At 36.2% G+C, this 23,170-nt stretch overlaps 1 protein-coding gene across 1 annotated transcript in view; it reads right to left on the bottom strand.

Annotated features, from left to right (window-relative positions):
* AGMO (alkylglycerol monooxygenase) overlaps window positions 1–23,170 on the bottom strand; it is a 198,486-nt gene that overhangs the window by 85,864 nt on the left and 89,452 nt on the right. Inside the window, exons 6-10 of the mRNA XM_010577667.1 lie at window positions 11,212–11,278; window positions 9,595–9,660; window positions 9,410–9,489; window positions 8,142–8,276; window positions 7,539–7,655 (exon numbers count right to left, since the gene is read on the bottom strand). Coding sequence (XP_010575969.1) covers window positions 7,539–7,655; window positions 8,142–8,276; window positions 9,410–9,489; window positions 9,595–9,660; window positions 11,212–11,278 — 465 coding nt within the window. The remainder of the gene's footprint in view (window positions 1–7,538; window positions 7,656–8,141; window positions 8,277–9,409; window positions 9,490–9,594; window positions 9,661–11,211; window positions 11,279–23,170) is intronic.

Genomic DNA, 23,170 nt, shown 5'->3' with positions numbered 1-23,170 from the left:
TATTTTGTATATTCTACACAGCTGCCTTTGAAAATCAAATATTTAATCACTTTTCTTGTTCCCTCCCTGACTTCCTTTCAAATATTAGTTTTGAAAAGCCTCTGCTTTTTCATTTAAAAAACAACAAAAAAACCAAAACAAAAGTAGTGGATCTGGCTGAGTTATAGGAATCCTTTCTGGCTTCAACAGCAGTGGGGTTTATGAACAGCATCTTGCACTTCAAGATTGCAGGCACTGGAAAAATAAAAATCTATGAATGTCTGCCCTGATTTCAATAAATCCCACTCAGTGACATGCCCACCTTCCTTCGGTGGTGGCCCCTACCCCTCGAAGAGATCTAAGGTAACTATCTGTGAGCGTGGGAGGCCACAGGAGGATATTCTCAAGTTTTACAGCTGTGTGAACTTACAGTGCCCATGTTTGCAAAACACATCAAACCACACACTCAGGCTGGGCAGGTTTCTGTTGTTTTACTGAAGAATCACAAGCACCTACTTAGATATCTTTAACAAACAGTTATTGAACAAAGAAAACACAATCTCAGCAATGAGCGAGCTAAACAGCAGCCTCCCCAGTTTACAAGCCAGAACACACTTCTCACAAATGACACCTGTCAAGCCACTCTGTTGCACAGATTTATACCAGGACAGATCAAACTCATTACTGCATTGCTACATTTCCAATCTGTTCTATCCCTCCTTACGATAAACTTACAAAACCTCAGACTGATGATTACCACCACCATCTACTTACACGTAGACCTTGAGAAAGGATACTCTTTACACTTTCCTTATGCTCTTATCCTAGGCATCTGCTATTGGCCATCACAGGAGACAGGATATTGAGCTAGATATTGAATACTGGAGGGACTCAGTATAGCAGTTGTATGTTGAGACTCTTGCTCAAGTCCAGAAAGCAAAAATGCTCTAATGGGCTTATAATCCTTTATCAAAGTTTGTATCACTTGGAATACATTTGCAAATTCCAGATACGAGTTTTAAAATTTTTCAATAAAAGATTAAATTGAGGGAGTTCATTTTGAAAACTTCAGTTTCTAGAATCTGAAAACCCCACAGCTACCCTAAGTTTAAAAGACTTTCCACTGTTAACATGAAGCAATTTGAAGTGACAACATTTTTGGACAGAGCTTTTTTATAAAAATCAGGCACACACTCTATTTCAGTTTAATAAAATGAGTAGCCCTTAAACTGCTCATCTAGCCACAGTAAGTTCAACTCCCACTTCAGCTTCCTGTAGAAACTAGGTCACACAAAAATTCAAGTGGACAAAGAAAAACATGATTTGCCACAGGCATAAGGGAACTCACCCATAAATTTCTTAGAAATGTTTTGATATGTTTTTCAATTATTGTCACTTGTCAAATGAAGGATTTTTCCAGGGAAAATTCAAGACGTTCCTCCTTAGAGACTGTCCTCACTTTTAAGTTGGAGAATTACACCTTTTTTTAAATGTAGTCCTTCTGACCAGGTGGGTCTGATTTTGCTTTGTGTTTCCAGTGCAATGCACTAGCTTCTACAGACTGCCTTAAAATTGTTCCCACAGTGGTAGGGCACTACTCTGAGAAAAGGAATGTAAGGGTTTGTATCCCCCTCAGGCAGGAAAGAGAAATGAACACCAAATCCAAATGTTAACCAAGTCATGTAATTGCTACATTACAATATATGGCTAAAATCACACTTTATGGAAAATGAATGAACCTGCAATGGTTTTGAGACAACAAATGTTCATATTTATCTCCAGGAAGGATCCAGCAGTACCTGCTATGAATGAATAAGGGTGTCTCCAATTTCCAGTTTAAAAGAGCTGCATGATTTCCCACTTTTCTCCCCTTCCAGTGTTTCTGAGCTGGCTGGCATTAGACAGCCAGTCACTAAGTCCTAGGCGTCTGGGTTTCCTTGTGATTCCAGTTTCAGAAAACTGAGGTGCTGATTCATTCTACCTTCCATTAAGTACCTTTACTGAAGTGCCTAAAAACCTGTTACTAACCTAAGCTTTCTCTGTAATCAGTGGGGAGAGAGCACTTTTTGAATTATTCTCTTTCTTGCAATCAGCCAGCCTGCAAGTCTAGAGGCTAAATTTGGCCCCTGCACTAAGAGTTGGATTTGAGTGGATGATGGAAACACTTCTCCAAGCAGACACTTCTGGGTCATATTTTAGTGGTGTTTTCTCTCATAACGTCTATCAATATTTTTTCTTTGCTTAAAGATATATTTTAATTGCCATTTCTAGAAGAGTAGGAAAAAAATTAAAATTACTGTTTTAAAGTTAACATATTTTCAGGAAATAATAACAATTTTTATTATTGTTATTCTATTATATGGTTGTTGATGGACCTTGAAATAATGATGAGCTTGGTATTAGAGACAGTGTAATAGTGTAATTCAGACTGTAGCTTCCTCTCTACAAAGAAAGAAAGGATTGAATACAAGAATTTGGAGTATGACTCTGCAAAATTCTCTTAAACGTTTTCTCTAAGAGGTGCAAAATTGGAGCCTGGAGTTATTATTTGACTCTCCACATTTATCTAACCACAGAAGAAAAAAGCATAGATTAAGAACTTGAATGGAAATTAATAAATTGCAGTTCAAAGATGGATTTCCAGAAAAAAAAAAAAAAAGAGAATAAAAATACATTTTAATGTCTGTTAGTAAAGCAGAAGAACTGAAGCAACCTTATAATTTAGGAAAATCAAACTCAAATATAATCAAGCTTTTATCTTTAAATGGTTAAAATGCTATATGAGGTTTTTCGGCATAATAACTACCCGAGCCAGGTATGATCATGTTTTACAGATTTTGTTTTCAGGTCAATTTCCATTTCTCTTCAGATGCTCTCCTACTTGAACCATAACATTTTGAACACTAGCTGTTTGTAAAAGTTCTTATGGTCCAATACCATCTGTGGCTCAGAATGTGAAGGACTGGACGACTCTAAAGCACAACCTGCAGATTCACAGTTAATTGCAAAATGGCACTATCATCAGACTCACACAAACGCATGGCACCGTAATGCCCGAGTACAGTGTTGCAGCCTTCCACTTCCCAAGTCTTCAGCTTTCTGGAGTGATGAAGGGTGAGGCATAAAGCCTTACTGGGAACCATGAAGGTAGAAGTTTTAAGTTACCCTTCACTGTAGATACACGAACCACATTCATATACAGCAAAAAAATATGTTTCCTCATTTGTGCTCCTAGTCAAGGACTACCAAGAAATTTGCAGTGAAATATACCACGATGCCATTTGGGAATAACAACTTTTAGAAAATCAGCCATGTAGCATAAATTTTAGCGTTATTAGTTTGCTTCCATAAGTTTTTCTTTACAGCTCCAGCGGTACAGTTACATGCTGTCTTGATTCTTTTATTTACTTTCAAACATGTATCACCCTATGAAGTGGATGCTGGCAGCTGAGGCATCCATTTTCTAGGCATTACTCTACCAAAATCAACAAAATAGTCAGTGGGTTATATCACTAAACTAAACATCATATATTAAATCTACATACTGCAAGTTGCAGTGTGAAAAGAATGTGCCTTTTACACCTTCGTTAGTGCTAGCATCCTCGTTCCACTTAAACATAATGTGCATGGATGTATATATAAAATAAATGAGTATTTATATACTGGAGTATTTGTATAAACAAAGAAGCCTGTGGGACCACAGCAGGTTCCCCAATTACAAGTCAGCCACAACTTTGCAATGTGGTTATTGGCTGCAATCAAACAGAAAAAAATATTTCTGTTGGATTTTGATTTCATTGAAGCTTTAAAAATACCTTGGAGCCTCAAAAAAAGGGGCCATTATACATTTTGGGAAGAAGTTTACATAGCTTTGTAATCAAGAGAATGCCACAGCATTATTATTTTATGGGGTTTTGGTAATGAAAAAAATAATTTATTTAAACAAAGGAAACATGTTACTCCAGATATGTATTTAGATGAACACCAAAATATTCCAAATTGACTTTTGTATTTCAAAGAACTCAGATTCTTTTATTCCTTTTGAAGAATAACATGGATGCATTTTCTCATCCTAATGTGTTCAGTGTTTCAGAAGAACTGCTAGGAACGATGTCAGCATGTTTCATAAGTTAACAGATATCCTGCTGTCATATATCAGACACTTTCGACATTCAAATGAAGAATGCTAATACAATGCTATGAAATTTGTATTGTTAGGTGGCTTTGTATGAATTTATTTTAACTTAGAATTCCTAAAAAAATTGTAAATTCTTAGCAATATTCCATATACAGTACTTGCTGATGTCCTACTGAATGGATATATTAATTGTGTTCTCAGCTTTCAAGAGATCTATCTTACCCCTTACTACTTTTCATCTAGTTGAAACTGCTCACATATTCATAGCATTATTAGCACAGTAAAAGTTACAGTATCTATCAACAATTAAAAAGACACTGCAAGATGTGTTTAAAGTACACTTCACTTTGATTTATGTGATACATGCAGTTCTGGAGCTATGAGACTTTTGCTTTGAATGTACTGCAGTTTTACACTCCTAGCACTCTCTCTGGGACTGATCCAAATCCCATTTCTTCAATGAGCTTTGGATCAGATCTAGATGTGGAGAGCTCAGAAGTAATTTTTATTCTCTGGATGTAGTGCAGATGATTGCTATATTGAAAATAAACACTGTATGCTCTCTCCTGTGGAAAATATATATTTGTTCTTTCTTGTTTTGCTCTTTTCATAAGCTAAATGTAGGTCATTCAGATTGAAGGTATATGGTTGCTCTTTACAAATAGAGAAATTTAACACTTCTACAGGGCGTGAGACCAAACACTGAGCAACTGTAATCACTTGAGAAATGTAATAGCTGTGTGCTGTGTCTTATGGCTATTATGAAATGGAACTTATACCTAAAAATGAGGAAAACAGTTAGCTTTCTCCATTTATGGAGCTATGCCACAGTTATGACATAATTCATAGCCAGACAGAAAGTTCCAGTTGTATCCATAGACATTTCATAACTCAGTGTAGTGGAAAGCTGATATTGAAGAAAGATTTTTGCCAAGTAAAGTTATTCATACACAAGCTTCCTTCTCATGACAGCTTCCCCACTGTACTGCAGAGCAATGCTGGAACTCTGCCTTGGGACCAGCACTTTCTACACCCACGCTGAAGGTTTATGTCCTGAGATGAGGTGCTTCTCGTCCCCTGTGCTCTCCCCTTCTTATCCTTACTACCTTATTACCCTGCAGTTTTGTGCAGGGAATTTTCTAGTTGTTTTTCCACAATAAGTTCATAAATGGTGGATCTTCAGGATGTTTCCTCCATGACTGCAAGAATTTAATGATCATCTGGGCTTGGGTGCATTTTTCAACTTCCCTTATTCCTTACTCTTAAACAGCTGCAGTTATCAGCAGAGAAAATAATTTGGACCATCCATTTTTCCTTCCAGGACCAGAAAAAGGCAAAAAGAGAAATGAATAAAAATAGGAAAAAAATCATGAGCAGACTCCTTACTTCTTGCTCCTAAAAGCAACAGCAACAAAGTAAAAAACCAAAAAAAACAACCAAACAAAAAACCCGCAGTTTGATCCCTACACAAATATGACTTGCTTCTGGTATGTAGGAATCTAGAAGCATAGCCGGAAAATCTCGCAGAGGCTTTTCTCAATGTAAGAACATCGGCAATCATGTATAGTGTATATCTTGTATACATTGGAGGTATTTATCCTTATCTTTGGCTTAATTTCCTGTTCTCAGAAATTACTTAGAATAGACTAAGCCTCAGATGGCTTAGCAATCTCCAAATTCCCTGCAGTTCCAGTGTGTCCCTTTATAGAGGTGAACACGATGTGTAGAATAACTTTGTATTAATCAGAAGAGTATGCCTGAGGTAGCCTTTACACATTATATCAGGAATGCTATATAAAATACTCTAAACTTTAATAAAAAATCGCATCATTCTGCTGGGCTGATGTGCTACTCAGAATACATCTAACCAAAAATGTGGGAAAAAAAAATAAAATAAGGGCTGTAGCAGCTAGTATGTGCAGAGCTGCTATAAGCCTGCTGCCACATATCCCAAGAAATTATTGCAGGCAGAGTCCCTTTCCTGCCCTTCTTGCCCTGGGACGCAAGAGGAACGTCTGAGTTGCAAGACCAAAACGTCAACGTTTGGACAAGATTTCTGACCCCTTTGAAATGGCTTTGCGGTCCTCTGGAATCCTTCCTGGATGACCACGGTCAGATACGCAAGAGAGACTTATTTCTAGAAACCTGCCTCTTGGCTGGATTGATTCAGACGTGCTGGTCACGGGCAAAGGCGTGGGGGCGCAGCGGCCAGGGGCTGCACCCTGGGGAAGGCGGGGGGGCGGGCAGTGGCAGCCAGCGGACGGGGCCACGGCCCCAGCGGGATGGGTGCTGTCCTGCAGCATCCATCGAGGTGGGCAGGGGACAGCAACCACCGTTGGCCGAGGGGCAGAGATGGCCAGGTGAGCGTGCTGGGAGAAGGCAGGTCCGCAGGCAAGCAGAGGCTGAAGAACCCAGGGGGCCCTCGGCACCCTGACAGACAGCAGGTCTGTAGCAACGTGGGTGACACAAACACAAGAAGACTGCTTTTTAACCAAGGAGGTCTTAGAAAGGGTTTAAGAAGGTGGCCAAGGGGTGTTTTATCAAACTGATAGACTTCTGTGGTGTTTTGGTAGGTCTTTGACTCATTTGCGGGAATATCAGATGCATTAAAATTAGGTTTCATAGCTAGAAGATTTTAGCTTTAGTAAAACAGAAAGAGTTGCCAAGGAAGGAAGAATGAAAAGGAGGCTGGAAGGGTGTGAAGCCGTGGAAGCAGTTAATGTCTCGCTTCTTGTAGGTGGAGATGGCCTCCTAGATCACCTTCAGAGACTGCCAGGTATCCATGGAGGGACCACATCGTGTTACCAGGGAGATCCTGTCAGCCCAAACGCAAGGTAGTAACTACATGCCTCTCCTTGCTGTATTTCTATCAATGCTGCTGTATGTTCAAGACTGGAAGAAGGGTTTGCACTGAGTCTGTGCTCCTCCGACTCTGAACTCATGCTGACACCAAGCTTCCCACCTGCAAGCACCACAAGGCCTTTGCAATCTTCCTTCTAAAGCTTGGACATTGTTGACGTCACACAATATGACCAACCTTGACATCTTAAAACCTACATAGTTTCAAGCCTGAGATACATTTTTCCTCTCATGAGGTCCTAACAACTGAAGGAGACACATATGTCTTCTGTGCAACATTTATTATTTTTTATTTTAATTGCCTAACTTAAGCATATTAATATAAAAATAATTAATATGGTTATTAAATATTGTTTAATAAATGATAACAAACATTATATATTTAATATTATATTATATATTTAGCCATTTATGTTGGGTTTTTTTACATAATCTTGTTATTATTACAAGAGTTTAAATAAGATATGAGTCAGGCTGCAGACCCTCTACTCAATACTTTATTGTTGTGTGTCATATTACTGTTAGCATGAGATGCTATTTTATAAAGAAAGGAATTACTTACAGTCACGGTACCAAGAAGTTCAGTATACAAGTCCAGTATTACAGCAAAATGTACAACTGCATAGCAATTAAGATAAGCTGGTATACTTGGATTGAAGGGAACTTCTTTTCCAGTGATCTGTATGAAGCAAAACAGGTAATAGCCTTCAACAGTGACCTGATCCAGCCTGTTATTCCTTAGTATTCTTCATACTTACAAACACAAAAAAGATTAAGGGACATAGATAATTGCACAAAGATAATCTAGAATCAAACTTATGTACTACCTAGTGTGAGACAGAGTTTAACTCTCTGTGTATGTTCACAGCTAAAAGAAAAAGAGAAATTACCATACTCTATAGAACAATTTTTAAAATCTCTTCAGGAAATGAATAATGAAAAGATAAATAAAAAATATACTTTTTTCCTTCAAATAAAAAGAAAAAACACAGCTAAAACATTCATTTCCTTCAGTTTCTGTTCCCATTTCATCTTCCCCTATGCTTTATGACTGCTAATTTGCTAATTTAAAATAGCATGCGTAGAGTTTTTAACATTGATCCAGTAGCATTAAGAGGTCCAAGTAAATTACACAAAACTGAAAGCCTGTGCATGTTCTATTTACCACTGGGATTTCCTCAGGAAGGCCAAGTCTAGGTTTGCCTGGTCCCCAGCCTGGCCCTTTGAATATGACAGAAAGCTTATTGCAGAATCCAGGTGTGGCCCAAAACGTGTTCCAAATATGAGCCAAGGGACGTAGCTGAAAAAAAGAGCAAGTAATTTTTCATTGTTAGTAAAATAAAATTTAATAAAACATTATGTTTTATTCACTTTTAGCTCTCAAGTAAATGATTTTTCAAAGTCTGTAGAGAGAATAAATTAGGAATAGATGAAGACAGTCAGAAGTTCAGAAAACCTGACTGAAAGAGGCAGGAGCTGTATCAAGCCCTTGGTTTATAGGGAGGATTACAATGACTTCTGCCTAGAGGAAAATCCGCCTCTCCAGAGTATTCAACTGTATACTGTATAGTTATATTTATGGTAGTTTTAAACTAGAATTTGGTTACTGGGACCTTGACATGACATACTCTCAATAACTAAATTACTTATCCGGTATCTTACTGGAATGGATATAATTGCACAGGCTGTGGCCATCCTTTCAGCTTCCAGCCCAGACACCCCTGCAGGTAGAATTTCTTGTTCTTTGAGATGCCTTCTTGGGTGAACAGTCATGAAAAGCAAATGGGGACTTCAACTCTCCTCAGTCCCTGAGGTTTTTACAGGGAACTTTTATCCAGCTTAAGTGAAGCCTGGACCAATAAATCTGAGAAGCACCACGCTAAGTACTTTTTCTTCTTTTTTCTTTTCTTTTCCTTTTTATTAAAAAAACTATATTCAACCTGTTCTGGAGGTTTTGTTGAGACCATGATGACTGCTATATAATGCTGTCAACACAAATCATTCTGGAGTACCTTGAACAGCAAATATGCAGAAGAGAGAAAAATAGAAAAGATACTACACCATGGGATTATTTATGGAATAGCAATATTTAGAGAAGGCAAACAGACAAAAATAGATATTTTTGTCTGTGTTTCACTGCATATTGCTCTGCATATGGCAAAATAGACAACACTCAGTCCAAGGCCTGATATATTGCCATTGTAATTAGTTGTTAATTTTACTGTATTGTATTTTCGTGATGACTACAAGCTCTGCATATACGGTCAATGCAGTGAGTACTAATAATCGTTTTGTAATAAAATGCTAAAAAATTGTAGATCATTTAATTGACTGTGCAACAATGCAAGGATGGCCTCAACTGTGCCTGAGAGGAGTTTCTTTTGAACATGAGTGCCTGTTGAAGATACCAGTCAGTGATACAAACTATAGCACCTGGAGCATGATGGGATCAAATGAATTTACTGGATGTGTTAAGCCATATACAACTTTTGCATCTTCTGCCTCAAATGTTCCTGATGGAAGAAGAAGAAAAAAGAACAAGCAACAATCAGTTTCAAAAGTATACATATTTTGCCACATTAACCAAACATGAGAGAGAAAACCTTTTTTTTACTTACCAAATATCCTGTCCCAGATAATGAGTGTGCCGCCATAATTTTTGTCAATGCAGTAAGGATTTCTACCTATAATAAAAATAATTTATGAGACCAATAATTGCATATACAAGAATATGTGCAACTGGATTATGAACGGAAATCTTCATCATTAGCATCAATTTATAATCTAAAAATAAATTTAAAAGGTAGTTAACCTACCATTCCTTATACATCTATAGAAGTTCTTTTTTCTTACTAGGCTTATTGTCTTCTTTCTACTCAGATTCAAACATACAAATCAAACATGTCATACCCCAAATTGCTGTGAAATAAAAGGATTCGTTTGGAGAGTAAACTCAATTCAAAATATATTTATAAAGACAAATTAAAAAGCAAACAAAAAATCATTTCACCAGTTTATACCTAAGAAAATATATGCTAAATATATTTATGTGCAATCATCTCATTAATGGCTTTCAGCTGTCTCTATCTTCTGTGCCATATGTCTGATCCTGTCTTCATTATTATTATTAACTTCAGTGTGAGGAAAACTCATCCTTCTATTCATCTAGGGCATGTATTTGTATATAAGCTGTCCTATCAAAAGTATGAGCAAAGAAACGTTGATTACATATCCCCAAGTTTGTGGAGATTGTCTGGAGCAACTGTACAGCACTTGATCAGCTCCAGGGTGATTCTGCTTAACTCCAATCAGGATCAGAGGATTAGTTTGGATTTACGGCAGAGCAAATAAGAGCAAAGTGTCTCCCTCCAGGATTACCAGTACTTGTGCAAATTTTAAGGATTAGACACTTACAGCACCACAGTCTTTTTAAAAAGTCTACACAGTGCCATAAACACTTTACACATGGAGGATATAATAAATATTAATAACATCCTCTGTACGTATAACTGCATTTGAGTCTGTTTCAAATTATTTTGTTCTTCCATTCCCCTATTACTTTTTTACTTGTTATCTCTGCACACTGAATGAGCCAAGGGCATCTATGAAATCCACTTCTATTCCTCAGATGTGTTCATGACATTTTTCAGTATGCAGTGGAGTTATTAATCCAATTTACATATGCAGTACAGTCTTGAATGCCTCTGAATATTGATGAAAAGTCAATCATCATGCACTTGTGTGAAGTGAGATTTTTCAATAACTCAGGCAGCTGAAACCAAATTCCACTAAAACATTTAACACTTCTTCTTCTAAAAGGTAACCATGTCTTTTCACATGTTCAGTGCTTGAATTTGAATGCAAAAGCACCTGTTACTGATTGACAAGTTGATGATGTTTTAGTAGTCAGGGAAGGATGAGATATTTTTCTATCACTCTTCATATTTACAAATGTTGAATTGTTTTGCTCAAAGTCTTCAAATTATTTCACATTATCCAGGCTTAATTTCTGCTCAATAATTAACCTTGAATGTAAAATTTTAAAGTTATAAAAAAGTTTTTTAAAATACTGTGAAATTTCTAACTGAACAATGACTAGTTTGAAACAATGATCAAAATTACAATCCTTCTGTAAAACTAATTTTACAGTGCAATTTTAGTCTTGTTATTATTATACAGATAGTGACCATGAGAAAAAACACACTGAGGAACAAGAGGTTGTGCTTTTAGCATACCATGATGAACTCTGTGATGACTGGGAGTATTAAGAATCCACTCCAGAGGCCCAAGGTTGGTGATAACCTTAAAAAAAGTAATGTTTCAATTAATTTGAAAATAGTGTATAAAATCAAGAAGAAGAAAAGAGGGGGAGGAGATGCATTACGAGGTTGTTTATCTTAAGAATAATTGCATAAAGAGACAAGAATGCAATTTTTTTCCTGAACCATTTCACTCTATTACTGTTACAAGAATTTTCATGAAAAAAATGAAGTTTAGTAAAATGCCAGTTAAAAATTAAATTTCGTTCTGATCCAGCAGCACATTTTCTTCTTATTTTTATTATCAGTTCATGATTCCATATAGATCATTTCACTCACAATTTTACCCATATCCATTGGCACTGCTTGGGATCCACTGTAACTCTAAGTTTGCGGTTATGTGAACAATTTACATCAGCAAATGGCTGGCACTGCCCCAGAAACAAGTACTCCCTCCTTCAGTACCTTTGATTGCTTGTTACTTCTGTCAATACCCTTCTTTTACCCTGGCACGTATGCAGTAACACAAGAAGCCTGATTAGGGAACTGATGCAAGTTAAAACTAATTTTGTTTTGTTCTTCTAAATTAGTTTAACCTGATCAGTTCCCAAATCTGATCCAACATATCATCACAAGTACACCAACAGAAGTCAGAGGCATGAAAAGAAAGTAGACCAGCATAAATTCATAGTGGAGCTGTGATCTAAGGTAATGATTCAACAGTACAGAAAATCCAGCCTTGATCATTTTAGTACCAGACCAAAAATGACAGAAAGTGTTGATTGCCATAAATGCACTCTAATGATTCAAGCTTTGTCAGAAACTGCTGATAAATTAAGTTTTTATCAGTAGGGTTTATGCTAAATTAGGTACTGTCCTGTATTATGTAGTCAGAAGCCAGCATTAACTTCAAATTTTGTGCTTTGGTTATCTCAACAGAAGCATGTGGATACCCAAACACAGCAACCATTACTTAATCCCAAACACAAAACCATCAGTCAAAACAGATGCAATCGCTGGATGACCAAAAATGATTTATGTTCAAAATATGTCCTAAAATGGTATCTATTCACCATGTCTGATTAGGACCATAATATTTTGCAATTAAAAGGGAGGGGCAGGGGGGAGAAAGGCAGCTAAATAAAAATGCTTAGACCTTATGAAACAAAACACAGAACCTATCACTTTGTCTTTTACAGAACTTAATTAGTAAATTTAATACTCATACTGCCAAAATGGGTGATCTGTAATATAGTAACAGAGATAATATTGGCAAACACCACATTAAGTAGAGAGGCAGACAGTCATTACTCATGAGAGCAGGCCCAGTTACCTAAATGACTAAACATACAAGGATTCTTAAGGTTTACAGAACAAAGTCCTAAAATATGCCAGTTCCATTTTTGTTTAATTCACACTTGTGAAAGTAGATCTGGACTCAAAAAGTAGACACAGGACATTCTTCAGATGTATTTAATTTTTCATGATTCAGGCAAATATCACAATAAAAGGAATAAATACCTTTTGTTCATTTTTATCTTTAATAACAGCTAAAAGAACTTAATAGGTTAAGCAGAGCATTTCTGTAATTAAAGGAGTATAGAAATGAGCAAATTCTTCAGATAGAGAGAACTGTAACATTTGGAGCATCTGCCTCAAAATCCTGTACACACTTGACTAGAGAAGCAGGATTCTGGGACAAGTTTGTTTTGTTTTGTTTAACTCGGAAGCCAAGGACAACTTAAGTAGGACCATTTGTATTTCTCAGTTCTCCCTCAAAATAAGTTCAAGCCTGAAAAGACCACCTAAATGTGAGAAATGATTTGTCATTCAGGCTAGCTCCATTTCCCACCTTTCTCAAGCAGAAAATCCCACTGTTTTAAGCTCTGTGAGATGTGACCACGAAATTAATTTAACCTGAGTCAAATGTCTTGGATTGAACTGCAGCCCAGCACCTGAGAGCGCAGTAATTTATCTATTAGACCACACCTAACTTTGATCCACTTGGTTTTAATACATTTTTAGCTCAGTATTTTAACAATTTTTGTGAAAATAAATCAAATCTGCACTAGGAGAGCAGGGAATCACTAAGGAATAGCAGTCTTTGCTTTTAGCCTACAGGTGGATTATAATAAAATGTCCTCAGAACGAATGACTTCAAGTCTTCAATATCAAGCTGATTAAATTCATATTTCAAATCCAAAATTCATCCTTTTGAAAGTCCATATAATACATCGGTATGCTAAAGTAGAACTTTGTGTCTCGGAGCTCCCGAAGGACCTCAGGAACTTATGTAAAATTTTAAACAAATACTTCTGACTAATCCTAGAGAAAGTATTTTCTTTGGAAAATGAAACCTCTCTCGTCCTTTAATACAGTCTTTCTTTGGGCGATGACATTTACAAATCCACTGATATATCTTCTGTGCAGCATCATTAGTGATTGATGCCCACTTCAATTCATTATTCAGCCAAGGTTACCTCCATTGCAAAGACATAGTAGCCACATGCTGATGGAAATATCATCCAAGATAACAATTATAACTGCATGACTTTTAAGCTCAGAGGTGGTACAGAACTCTGTACCTGACCAAGCAAAAATCCAGCATGCTGAAATTAGCAAACCATAAATCAACACTTTGGCTAAAGCATATAAAAAATATTTTTTGACCAGACATTCAAAATGGTACAGGGTGCTATTTCTAGAAACTTCCTTTGCTATCAGTAAGTTTACTTCTATATATTTAGCACATTTCAAAAACAGAAAAAACCTGTTGTCAGTGGAAAACTTTAGGTGCCAAAAATTTTATAAATATTTTATAAATATATCCATATATCATTCCAACAAACAGAGACATATCACCTCTGGAAAGCTGAATTTTGAAGGCTCCTGCAGCACCACATGGCAAAGAACATAATTACTTTGTTAAATTTTGTTGAATTTTTCTATATTCTGCCATCTTACTAGGGGCAAAACTCCTAAAAGCAGATCTTTCAGCAAAGTAAATTGTCAAGGCTAGGACAGTAAGAAAATTTTTGCCAGGCAAGATTTTGACCCTGTCATGTCAGGCTGACAGGAACTTATTGCAATCACAGTGAAAGGAATGAAGTTTGTAGGAATTGAGTCATAACAAAATTTAATGTAGCGTAACAACAGTCCATGTTCAAAAGAATGCCTAACAGGCAACAGAGAGGAGAAAGGCAGTAGCAGGTACTCCACCTACCCATCTACCTTTCAGCTGTCAGTCTACCCTTGTTTCTGTGCCTTGTGTCCAGACATTTTCCTTGGAGAATGGCAATTGCAAAGGAGTTCATAAGTGTTCACGGTAGCAGTAACCAGGCTCACACTGCAGTTGCAACCAGTCACCAAAGCATATACACCACTAGTCTCAGTCATTCAAGGCAGCATAACCTTTTCAGCTTAAAATAGCTTTGTATTCAAAATGGCTTTTTAGAATAAGAACTTTCACAATGTTCACATTTCAGGAATTATTTTAATTAAAATTTTAAAAAATTAACAAAATGTGATAAGAATATCAGAACAGGTCAGTTTTTGTGGCTTGTAATCAGGATTTTCATTTTCAAAAGCAGCAGCTTTCTGCTACTATAATTTTTTATGCAGTAGAAAGTTTCGTTTCAGACCTTTTTACTGGAAAGAAGTTCCAAAATAAAAAAAAAAAAAGGGATATTGAGTAATGACATTTCCACTATCAACTGTACTTCAAACACTATTTCATACTATTGAAAGGAAAAGCAGTCTGTTTGTGAATATAAAATATTCTTGTTCTTTATATAATCATCTTGCAGTGATTTAGGGAATACAGAAAAATAGCTACCAATCCCCTAAAAGGTGAAATTCCCCAACTGTTGTCCAATGACGACCTTACCTGTATTTTGACCAATATGGCTGTGGGGGGTTACATTTGTGTTTTGTTTCCCTGATACAGACACCTACCATTCTAAATCAATTCCCGTCTCCAATTTTTCCTCTCTCAATTAACACATCATGTGCACCTCAACTCCCATGCCAGTGACCCACAGATGAACTGCAGCATTCCAGCAAAATTCTTTTCCTGTTTGCTTTCTTTTTTAACATCCCATAGCCACAAAAAAAAAATAAAATTCCTTGCCAAAACCCTTACAAATAAACATGATAAACTACCTACAAATCAAATATGTAGGTATCTTATGTATATAAAAGCTTTGTCAGATCTCTCCACAAAACATGTATTCCTTCCTTTCTTTTTTTAAACAAACAACATATTCTCTTCATTGTATTTGGGTATCACTAAATAATAAAGGAGAATTACTGACAATAATTGAAGCAATTCCAAGAGCAGTTTAATAAATAAGGCAGGCTAAAAGCTACATGCTTAGAAATGGTTTCCATACGTTACTGAATAAAACATGCTGGAAGTGAAATCTTCATATATAATGAGAACTAAATGCTTTTTTCCCTATAATAGTAGCTCTTATATAAAGATGTTTCCTTTGTGACAGCAATCCCTAGCCTAAAGGAAAAGAACATTATGCAATATCTCTTGCGGCATGTAAGCACCTCCATTTGCGGTCTCAGAGTTTGTCAGCACCAAGGGAAATCTTTATTGCCTGGTACCTGCACCACTTCAATGTAGTTCTTGTTTAAATAATGAGAAAAAATCGTGACATGAAATCCAAGGGAAACGTTACATCTTGTGTAACAACTCCTCCTGTCACCACTACAACATGAATCTTTACTTAACTCTGTTTCAACATGAATGTTAGGAAAGAATGTTGACTGAGTAGACCAGGCAATGTTACAGTAAAACCATTTGTATGTATAAAGTTCTGTTGGTTTTTTTTTTCTTTGAGTATAAGAAAAGCTGTTTGTAGCACAGCATTACCTTCAATATCATAGTATTACTGATCTGCAGAACAGGAGAGAGTAAATTCATCCCCGGAGCATCACTAAGGAGCACTCTGAACTTAACTTTGGGGTTTCTGTTAGACTAGTTGGTAGTAAAACACATATTACTATTGATTTCCTCATCAAAATCAAGATAAGATTTTTATTCCTGGCATATAAAACTATATTTCAGACAGTCTGGTGGGGAAATTTAAAAACAAGACCTTAATTACATTCCCCGGTAGAGCTGCTGTGTTAATTCAGGACAACACACCCCTGTATTTATACAGATGGCCCCGGTGATCAGATTTGCCATGTGAAATCTCTACAGGGAAGCTGGGGAAAGGCAGAACTCCTAGGATATGTGCTCGTCTGCCAGTTTCACACTTTGAAATCCTCGGCAAACCCTGATTTATACACCGCCAACTGTTTTCCTATCTGATTAGGCAGTTTTCTACTCCAGTAAGCATGTAAAATGGATGTAGCCAAATTTCCACACTGAGGAGCGAAAAAACAATATTTATAGTTTAGAAATAAAACAAGCGAAAGGAATCAGGCCTGTTGGGATCATAAAGAGTTTCATAGGGGGTGAATTTCTGATAAATCTGGATTGTAGGAATGGGAGGTGAAAGCCTAGTTTTAATGGATAGTCTGGTTTAGGGCATATTTATATAATAAACACACAGACTTAAGAAATGTATTTATAATAAATTATCTTGAAGGCAGGCTGTTGTCACTTTTCATTGTTTTACACCTCAGCCAGGAGGTAAGGTTTGAATCAAATTGGCATCTTAAGTGAATATTTCAGTTAACACTTTCAGTAAGTGGATGCAACTTTTTTTTTTCTTTAAATGTCCAGTTAAGCCTTGTGGGAAAGATGAGCACATACAGGAAGTTTCAATCAATTTGTCCACTAAAAATGAGAGAAAGCCTACACTAACTGGTTGTTTTAATTGCAGCATTACAAATAGCAGAGTATGGAGAAAGTCACTTTTTCAGTCATATATCAAGTTAAGCATTTTAAACAAACTCCAGGAGAAAAATTGCTATACAATTTCAGTATTTTTCAGCAGCTTGACAAATACATGCTGGCAATTGCAGGGAAAAAAACAGAAAGTAATAAATCAGCATGCCAGTCCTGAAATAAACTAAAATATAGCCAAGTGTAGCTCTTCACCTTCTTCTTTAAATAGATCAAAATATAGTCAGCAGCCTACAATTTGTGTTTTTAACAAATAAGGGTCTTTCAAATTTGCTGTTGGCTTTGAAGTCATAACTAATTTAAACAGATTCTCAATGAGTACAAGCTATGAGAAAAACTCAAGAGTATTACATGTAATATGTTAAGATAGAAAATTAGAATTTTTATTTTTTTTTGACAGAGAGCAGTATCTCTAGCTTATCTCCACATCGAAGTGGTATCCTTTCATTAATATAATAACCAGGATGCTTTATTTGGCAAATGAGTTGTTTAGATTGTTTTGCAGGATGCAGAATGTACTGAAATGTGTTGTGTCTCTTAAGTAGCTTATTTCACTTTTATCTTGGTAATTCTCCAGAGACACAAGTGGCCTAAATAAAATGCTTTAAGTACAATTTTTAGTTTTAGGGTTTCTGCAGGCAGATTAGCAATAGTCAGGCCCACTGCTGCTGAAGTAAGGATTTCACAGCTGTCTCTTGCAAGAACAGTCTTTGGTGCAAGGACCAGAAGCCAGCACTCAAACTCAAGGACTTAGTAATTAGGATGAAAAGTGAAGCTTCTGCTTATATTCTTGTCCCATAAACTTTGCATGTCTGGCCTCACCAGTGACCCAGCTTCCACAGGGAAGGGAAGGGTTCCTCTGCCCAGATTGTTGCCCATCAAATGCAAATCACAGATGTAAGCTGATTACTGTGGAGCAGCCGTCTTGTGCTGCATGTTGAACTTGGAGCTACCAGGTGCAGAGTGCTACTCAGTTCATTTAAATCAATTACATGTTTTTTTAAGTCCCTCTCTATTCTGCAGTTCAGGTGAAAGAGAAGCTAGGTAAGAGTAAAATACTTAACTTGCCCTGTCAAGGCACTTCTGTGTAGACTCAGATACCTAAAAGTGCCAAGGAGCACTTTGGTTTAAAATAGGAGGCTCATTCTGGGGCTACTAAGGCATAAAGTCGGCACTCCTAATCATCACTGAGGTCCTAGGTGCCAAGGACAGAACTCCAAACCTCATCTTACTATGTTTTTCCTGATTGTGTTCAAGTGCCGCTTACACTTAGCAGGACAGGAACAGTGTGCTCTCTTATGAATGTTTTATTTTCTCCCTCTTGTTATTTTTTTTATTTAAAACCAAAAGCGAAGTTATAAGATTTATATATCTAGAAAGATAATACTTTTCTCCCCTCGTGGGGGGAGTGAAACATAGAAAAGTGAAACACATTTTGCAGTTATTGCTAGCATTCCCACTTAGTGATAGTGGTGTTAGTTATGCTCTTCTCCGCACTCTGGCAAGTACACTGATGACAAGACTTTTATTCTGTAGGTTCGTCAGAAAATCTAATAAGTCATTTTGGCAGACAGGCTGGACTGAAGCAGTGAGATCTGTTTCTTTGAATCATGTTTGAGTTTTATTGTCTATATTGTATATATATCCTATCTGGACCTACAAAGGCACTGTCTGCATTAAAGAAAGTATTTTTATCTCCCTGTTATTTATTGATTTATTTGTTCTCCTCCTCTCCACAGTAAATGCTTGAGTTGAAAGCTTGCAGCAGGCAAACAATGAATTTCTAAATGATAAAAGCATCAGCTATCAGCAACGGGACCAGAACTTTCTTTTGTAAACCAAAATTTTGTTCTTTATGCAAATCAGCAATTAGTTCATTCCCCATTGGTTTTACAATAATTTCTTGGATCTTTGTAACAGTGAGAAAATCCAGCTTCTAAAAGCCAGTAGGCTGTCAGACAATGTGACCTGTTTCTAGGAATTCTACTTAAATCATCTGCATCACTGAGAGTTGTCAGACACAATCTTGAACATCAGACTAAGAGAATGGCTGTAATCACCTCTAATTACATTCATCTTTTTCATGACTTTTAGCAAAAGTCTTGTGAATGGTAAGTTTTTTGATCCCTTGTAACCTGACTAGGACGGATGAGTGTGTTTCTAATTTGAAAGGGCACATCAGACAGACGCATGTCTATTTTTGGCTATAGCGGCTGAATTAAACAAACTAAATTTGTCCTTTCATTAAATGAACCAATGTATTAGAATACAGAAAATGAAAGTTTTTGTTGGCATGTGCTATTTGAATTCAAAATGAGTTTCCAGCATCAAATTCAAAAGAGACAGCAATTTCACAATTATACTCAATACATTGGATTATTACTGATTTTACCTTTTACTGGTGATGCTCTTTATCAAAAAAAAAAAAAAAAAAAAACCAAAAAAACCCAAAACCCCAAACCAACAAAAAAAACCCAAACCGCATTTCTCATCTCATCCAGGAAAGCAGATCAGTGCACCACACTCTGTTTCTACTGTGATCCATTCAATACCACTTGTATACCACCATTTTGCAAAAATTTCCATGTTACATTTGACTCATTACTTACTGACCTTATAGGAACTATTCACAGTATATTAAATTAAGCATAAATACATGTCTTTGTAAACAAGGCCTCAAGGTTTTTTTTTTACCTACCAGCAAAGCATCTCCATTTTTCATTTCCAAACTATTGAAGATTTTAGCTCATTACCAAGAATCTTTCTCCAACTCCACAAAACAACCACAAAAACAAAACTATCTTCTTCCCACTGCAAACACTCAAAAGCATTATAGTCAAATAAGTTTGTTAAAATGCTTTTTAAATTCAAAGTCTCATTTCTTGATCAGATTTACCTTTCAGTTTTAAGAAAATGATTACTAAATTGCTTCTAAATTACTAAACTACTGAAAATACTTTAAATAAACCTTGTTACACTTGTTTACTCCTGCGTTCCTTTCTTGTTTATTTAAATGACACTACAGCACACAATACGGAAAAGGTAGGTCCAAGAAAATGGAAAAATGAAATTTGCAAAGAAATAGAGGACCAATCTCAATTCTTAGGGCCTGGGAATTAATAACTGAATATTTTCTCTATTTTCTCATGATGTCACTTATTTATCACACTGTCCTAGAGATTTTATGATTCTTATAACATCCTATAGACTTTTGTCTCATAGAGCTTCTGCTTAAAAAGACACATATGTCCTCTAGAGTTTCAAGACTAGCTTTTGCTATTGATACAGTAATCACAGGTGTACTGCTACTTAAAAGAAATACACACATTTTAATGTATTTTACTTAATTTTACTTGGTTCTTCAATCTGCTTGTTTAATTTCTTTATTGACCCTGTGCTCATATTTGGAAAAAACAAACCAAAACAAAACCTAGGTAAGAGCTGATTGATGTAAGGACTTCAGGATTGGGCCACACCAGCTCACCTGCACTCAGGCAGCCCAGATGGGCTGTGCGTGGCTTCCTGCCAGGAACAGAATTCCTTTTCATGAAAGCGTGAAGCCTCCACAATTTCCCTCTCTTTCAAAACTTTTCATGAAAGAAAACTGAGCAGAAGTCAAAGCTAAAGAAAGTCACAGACAGAAACTTAGACCAGTACACACTGCACATAAGTGCAAAATATTTTTTGACAAATACAATATACTTCCACAGCAAGTTTCAGTTTTACTGAATTGGTGTTTTCTGACAAAAACAAATGTATTTTGGCCTATACCTTTAGCAATTTCACATCTTTTTTTCCAGCCTGCATGAGGTGTTGCCAAAATTTTTCCCATTCCTTGCCTGTTTTCACCCATGTTACTCCTAGTTAATAGTAGTGGCTCACCTTTTTCTGCTCCCAGAGTTTGACGAGGTAGAAAGACTTAAACAAGGGAAAAAAAAAGAGATGCCTTAAGAAACCTAACTTCCGTGAGTATGGTAAAGGGCAGATTACAGTCTTTCCTTAAATTAGAAAATTAAACAGAAACTAATGCATGTCAAAGATCAAACAGGCAAGGAATAATCTGCTGCTGCAATTACTACCAACAGGGATTGATTCAGTTGATACTTTCCAAATGCAATTTGACATCTCATAAAAATTACAGCTAAACCAACAGAAACTAATTTCTGTTTTTCACAGGTGTCTATCAGGTTATAAACACACCTAACTTATTGGTTGTAATAAATGCATAACGGAAGGATATAGTTTAATATGAGCCATAGACCTTCCGAATCACCTGTGAAAATAAACTGAAATGGAGTATTTCTGTCTGTCAGTAACAGTCCTGAAACATTTTGTGGCTTTTGAAAAATTAGATTTTTAGTGCTCTTTGACCAAAGTATTTTTTTTTACTCTCCTTATGATCTAGATGAGAATGGTCTAGTCATAGAAACATTTCTCCCAGACCATTTAAGAGCAGGTCTACTGACTCATTCCATTGACCTAAATAGTATTGGATAGGACCAAAAATTGTTTTCTCTTGATTTATTGAGATCCTATCTTCATGCACCGTTAAAGAAGAGTATTTTCTTCAGTTGTTTTTGGGTTGGGTTTGGTTGGGTTTGGGTTTTTCTGTGTTTTTTTTTTTTTGTCATTTTTCGTTTAAATAAACTTTTATGAGCTTATTTCAATACCTTGGTGCTACTCAGAGATTTTTAAAAGATCTTTGGAAAAATTCTGATATAATTCAGATTGCCATGTACACAGTGCAATAATGCACAGAAGTAGTGGAAAAAAAGTGGACTTCAGACTGCAAAAATCCTTGTAATGGGAGAATATAGTTAAATATAAATGCATAACTTAAGTCACAAAGTCATGTTTTCACTCTAACATACCCAACATTTCTTAATTACAGTAATGCCTTTCCTGTATCAATAGCCCATTCTGATTTTAGTAATAATAAAAGATCTCTAGCACCCAAAGAATGGTATAGTATAATCTTTGTATAAGATTTACGGTGTTAAAAACGCTGTACTATTTTATATAAAAGGCCAAAAACTAATGCATACCAAGTATGCAGGAAATAAAGAAGTCTAACTGAGATAGAACAAGTGGGTACTTTTGATCTTTATGATTTGGTATACTGTCTTCACAGGAATATACAAGCCACTTGAGTTAACATAAAATAGACCATGTCTGATCTGCTGGTAGGAAAGCTGGACAAAAACTGACATAACAAATAAGATCAAAGTTATAACACAGGAAACTTCTCTTAGTATTGTTTTAGACAACGCTGGACACATTCAGAATTAAAGTATAGGAAAATATCAGGAAAATATCACACTTTGGCTGTAAACTTTTGCTCTAGGCTGAAACATGGCATAGAAAGTTTCAGCACAGCATGACCATTCTCTTGTAATTACTGAATTAAATTTAAATTACTCCCCAAACAAAACATCTTCTCTCAGAAAATTTCATATACTTTCGTTCTTTCCTATCACCTAAATATCAAGTATTCTTTTATTTTACAAAAATAATAAATTGTACGTACCCTTCATTAAGCTTTTCAGTGCTATGAAAAAAAAATCGCCTGTTAAAGAAAAGAGGTTTTTTTTCCCTGTAACTTACTGGATTGTCTTTTTCTGAAGGAGAAAGATGAGTAATCAAAAGTTGTGAAGTTACAATTTCTAAACACACTTGACTAGTCAATATGAGGCCAAATCTTATCCAAGGAAATATCGATACTGATTAAAAGCAATAGAAACCTGAGGACAAACTTAACGTTTCTTATCAAATGCCACTGCATTTTAGAAGCCAACTATTACAACTTGCACTGGCAGAATAGAAATAATGAAGCATATCTCCACTCGACCCCTAAAGACATGTCTTGCCACCCTGTCACAGCACCCACCACAGGCTCCCAGAGGACATCAGAGCTGCTGGGGGATGATGAATCTCAGCGCTCAGAGCAAGGGCTCTTAGCAGTCACTGAGACAGGATGCTGTTTTCTATATAACCCCAGGCCTGCAGCCCCAAACAAACTTCATATGTTGGGAAACTGCTAGAAAGAGATTTACAGAAAGCATTTTCATT

Source organism: Haliaeetus leucocephalus, unplaced genomic scaffold, assembly GCF_000737465.1.
Source record: "Haliaeetus leucocephalus isolate CR32 unplaced genomic scaffold, Haliaeetus_leucocephalus-4.0 Scaffold566, whole genome shotgun sequence".
Taxonomy (NCBI): Eukaryota; Metazoa; Chordata; class Aves; order Accipitriformes; family Accipitridae; genus Haliaeetus; species Haliaeetus leucocephalus.
This window is presented reverse-complemented; position numbering and strand designations above follow the sequence as displayed.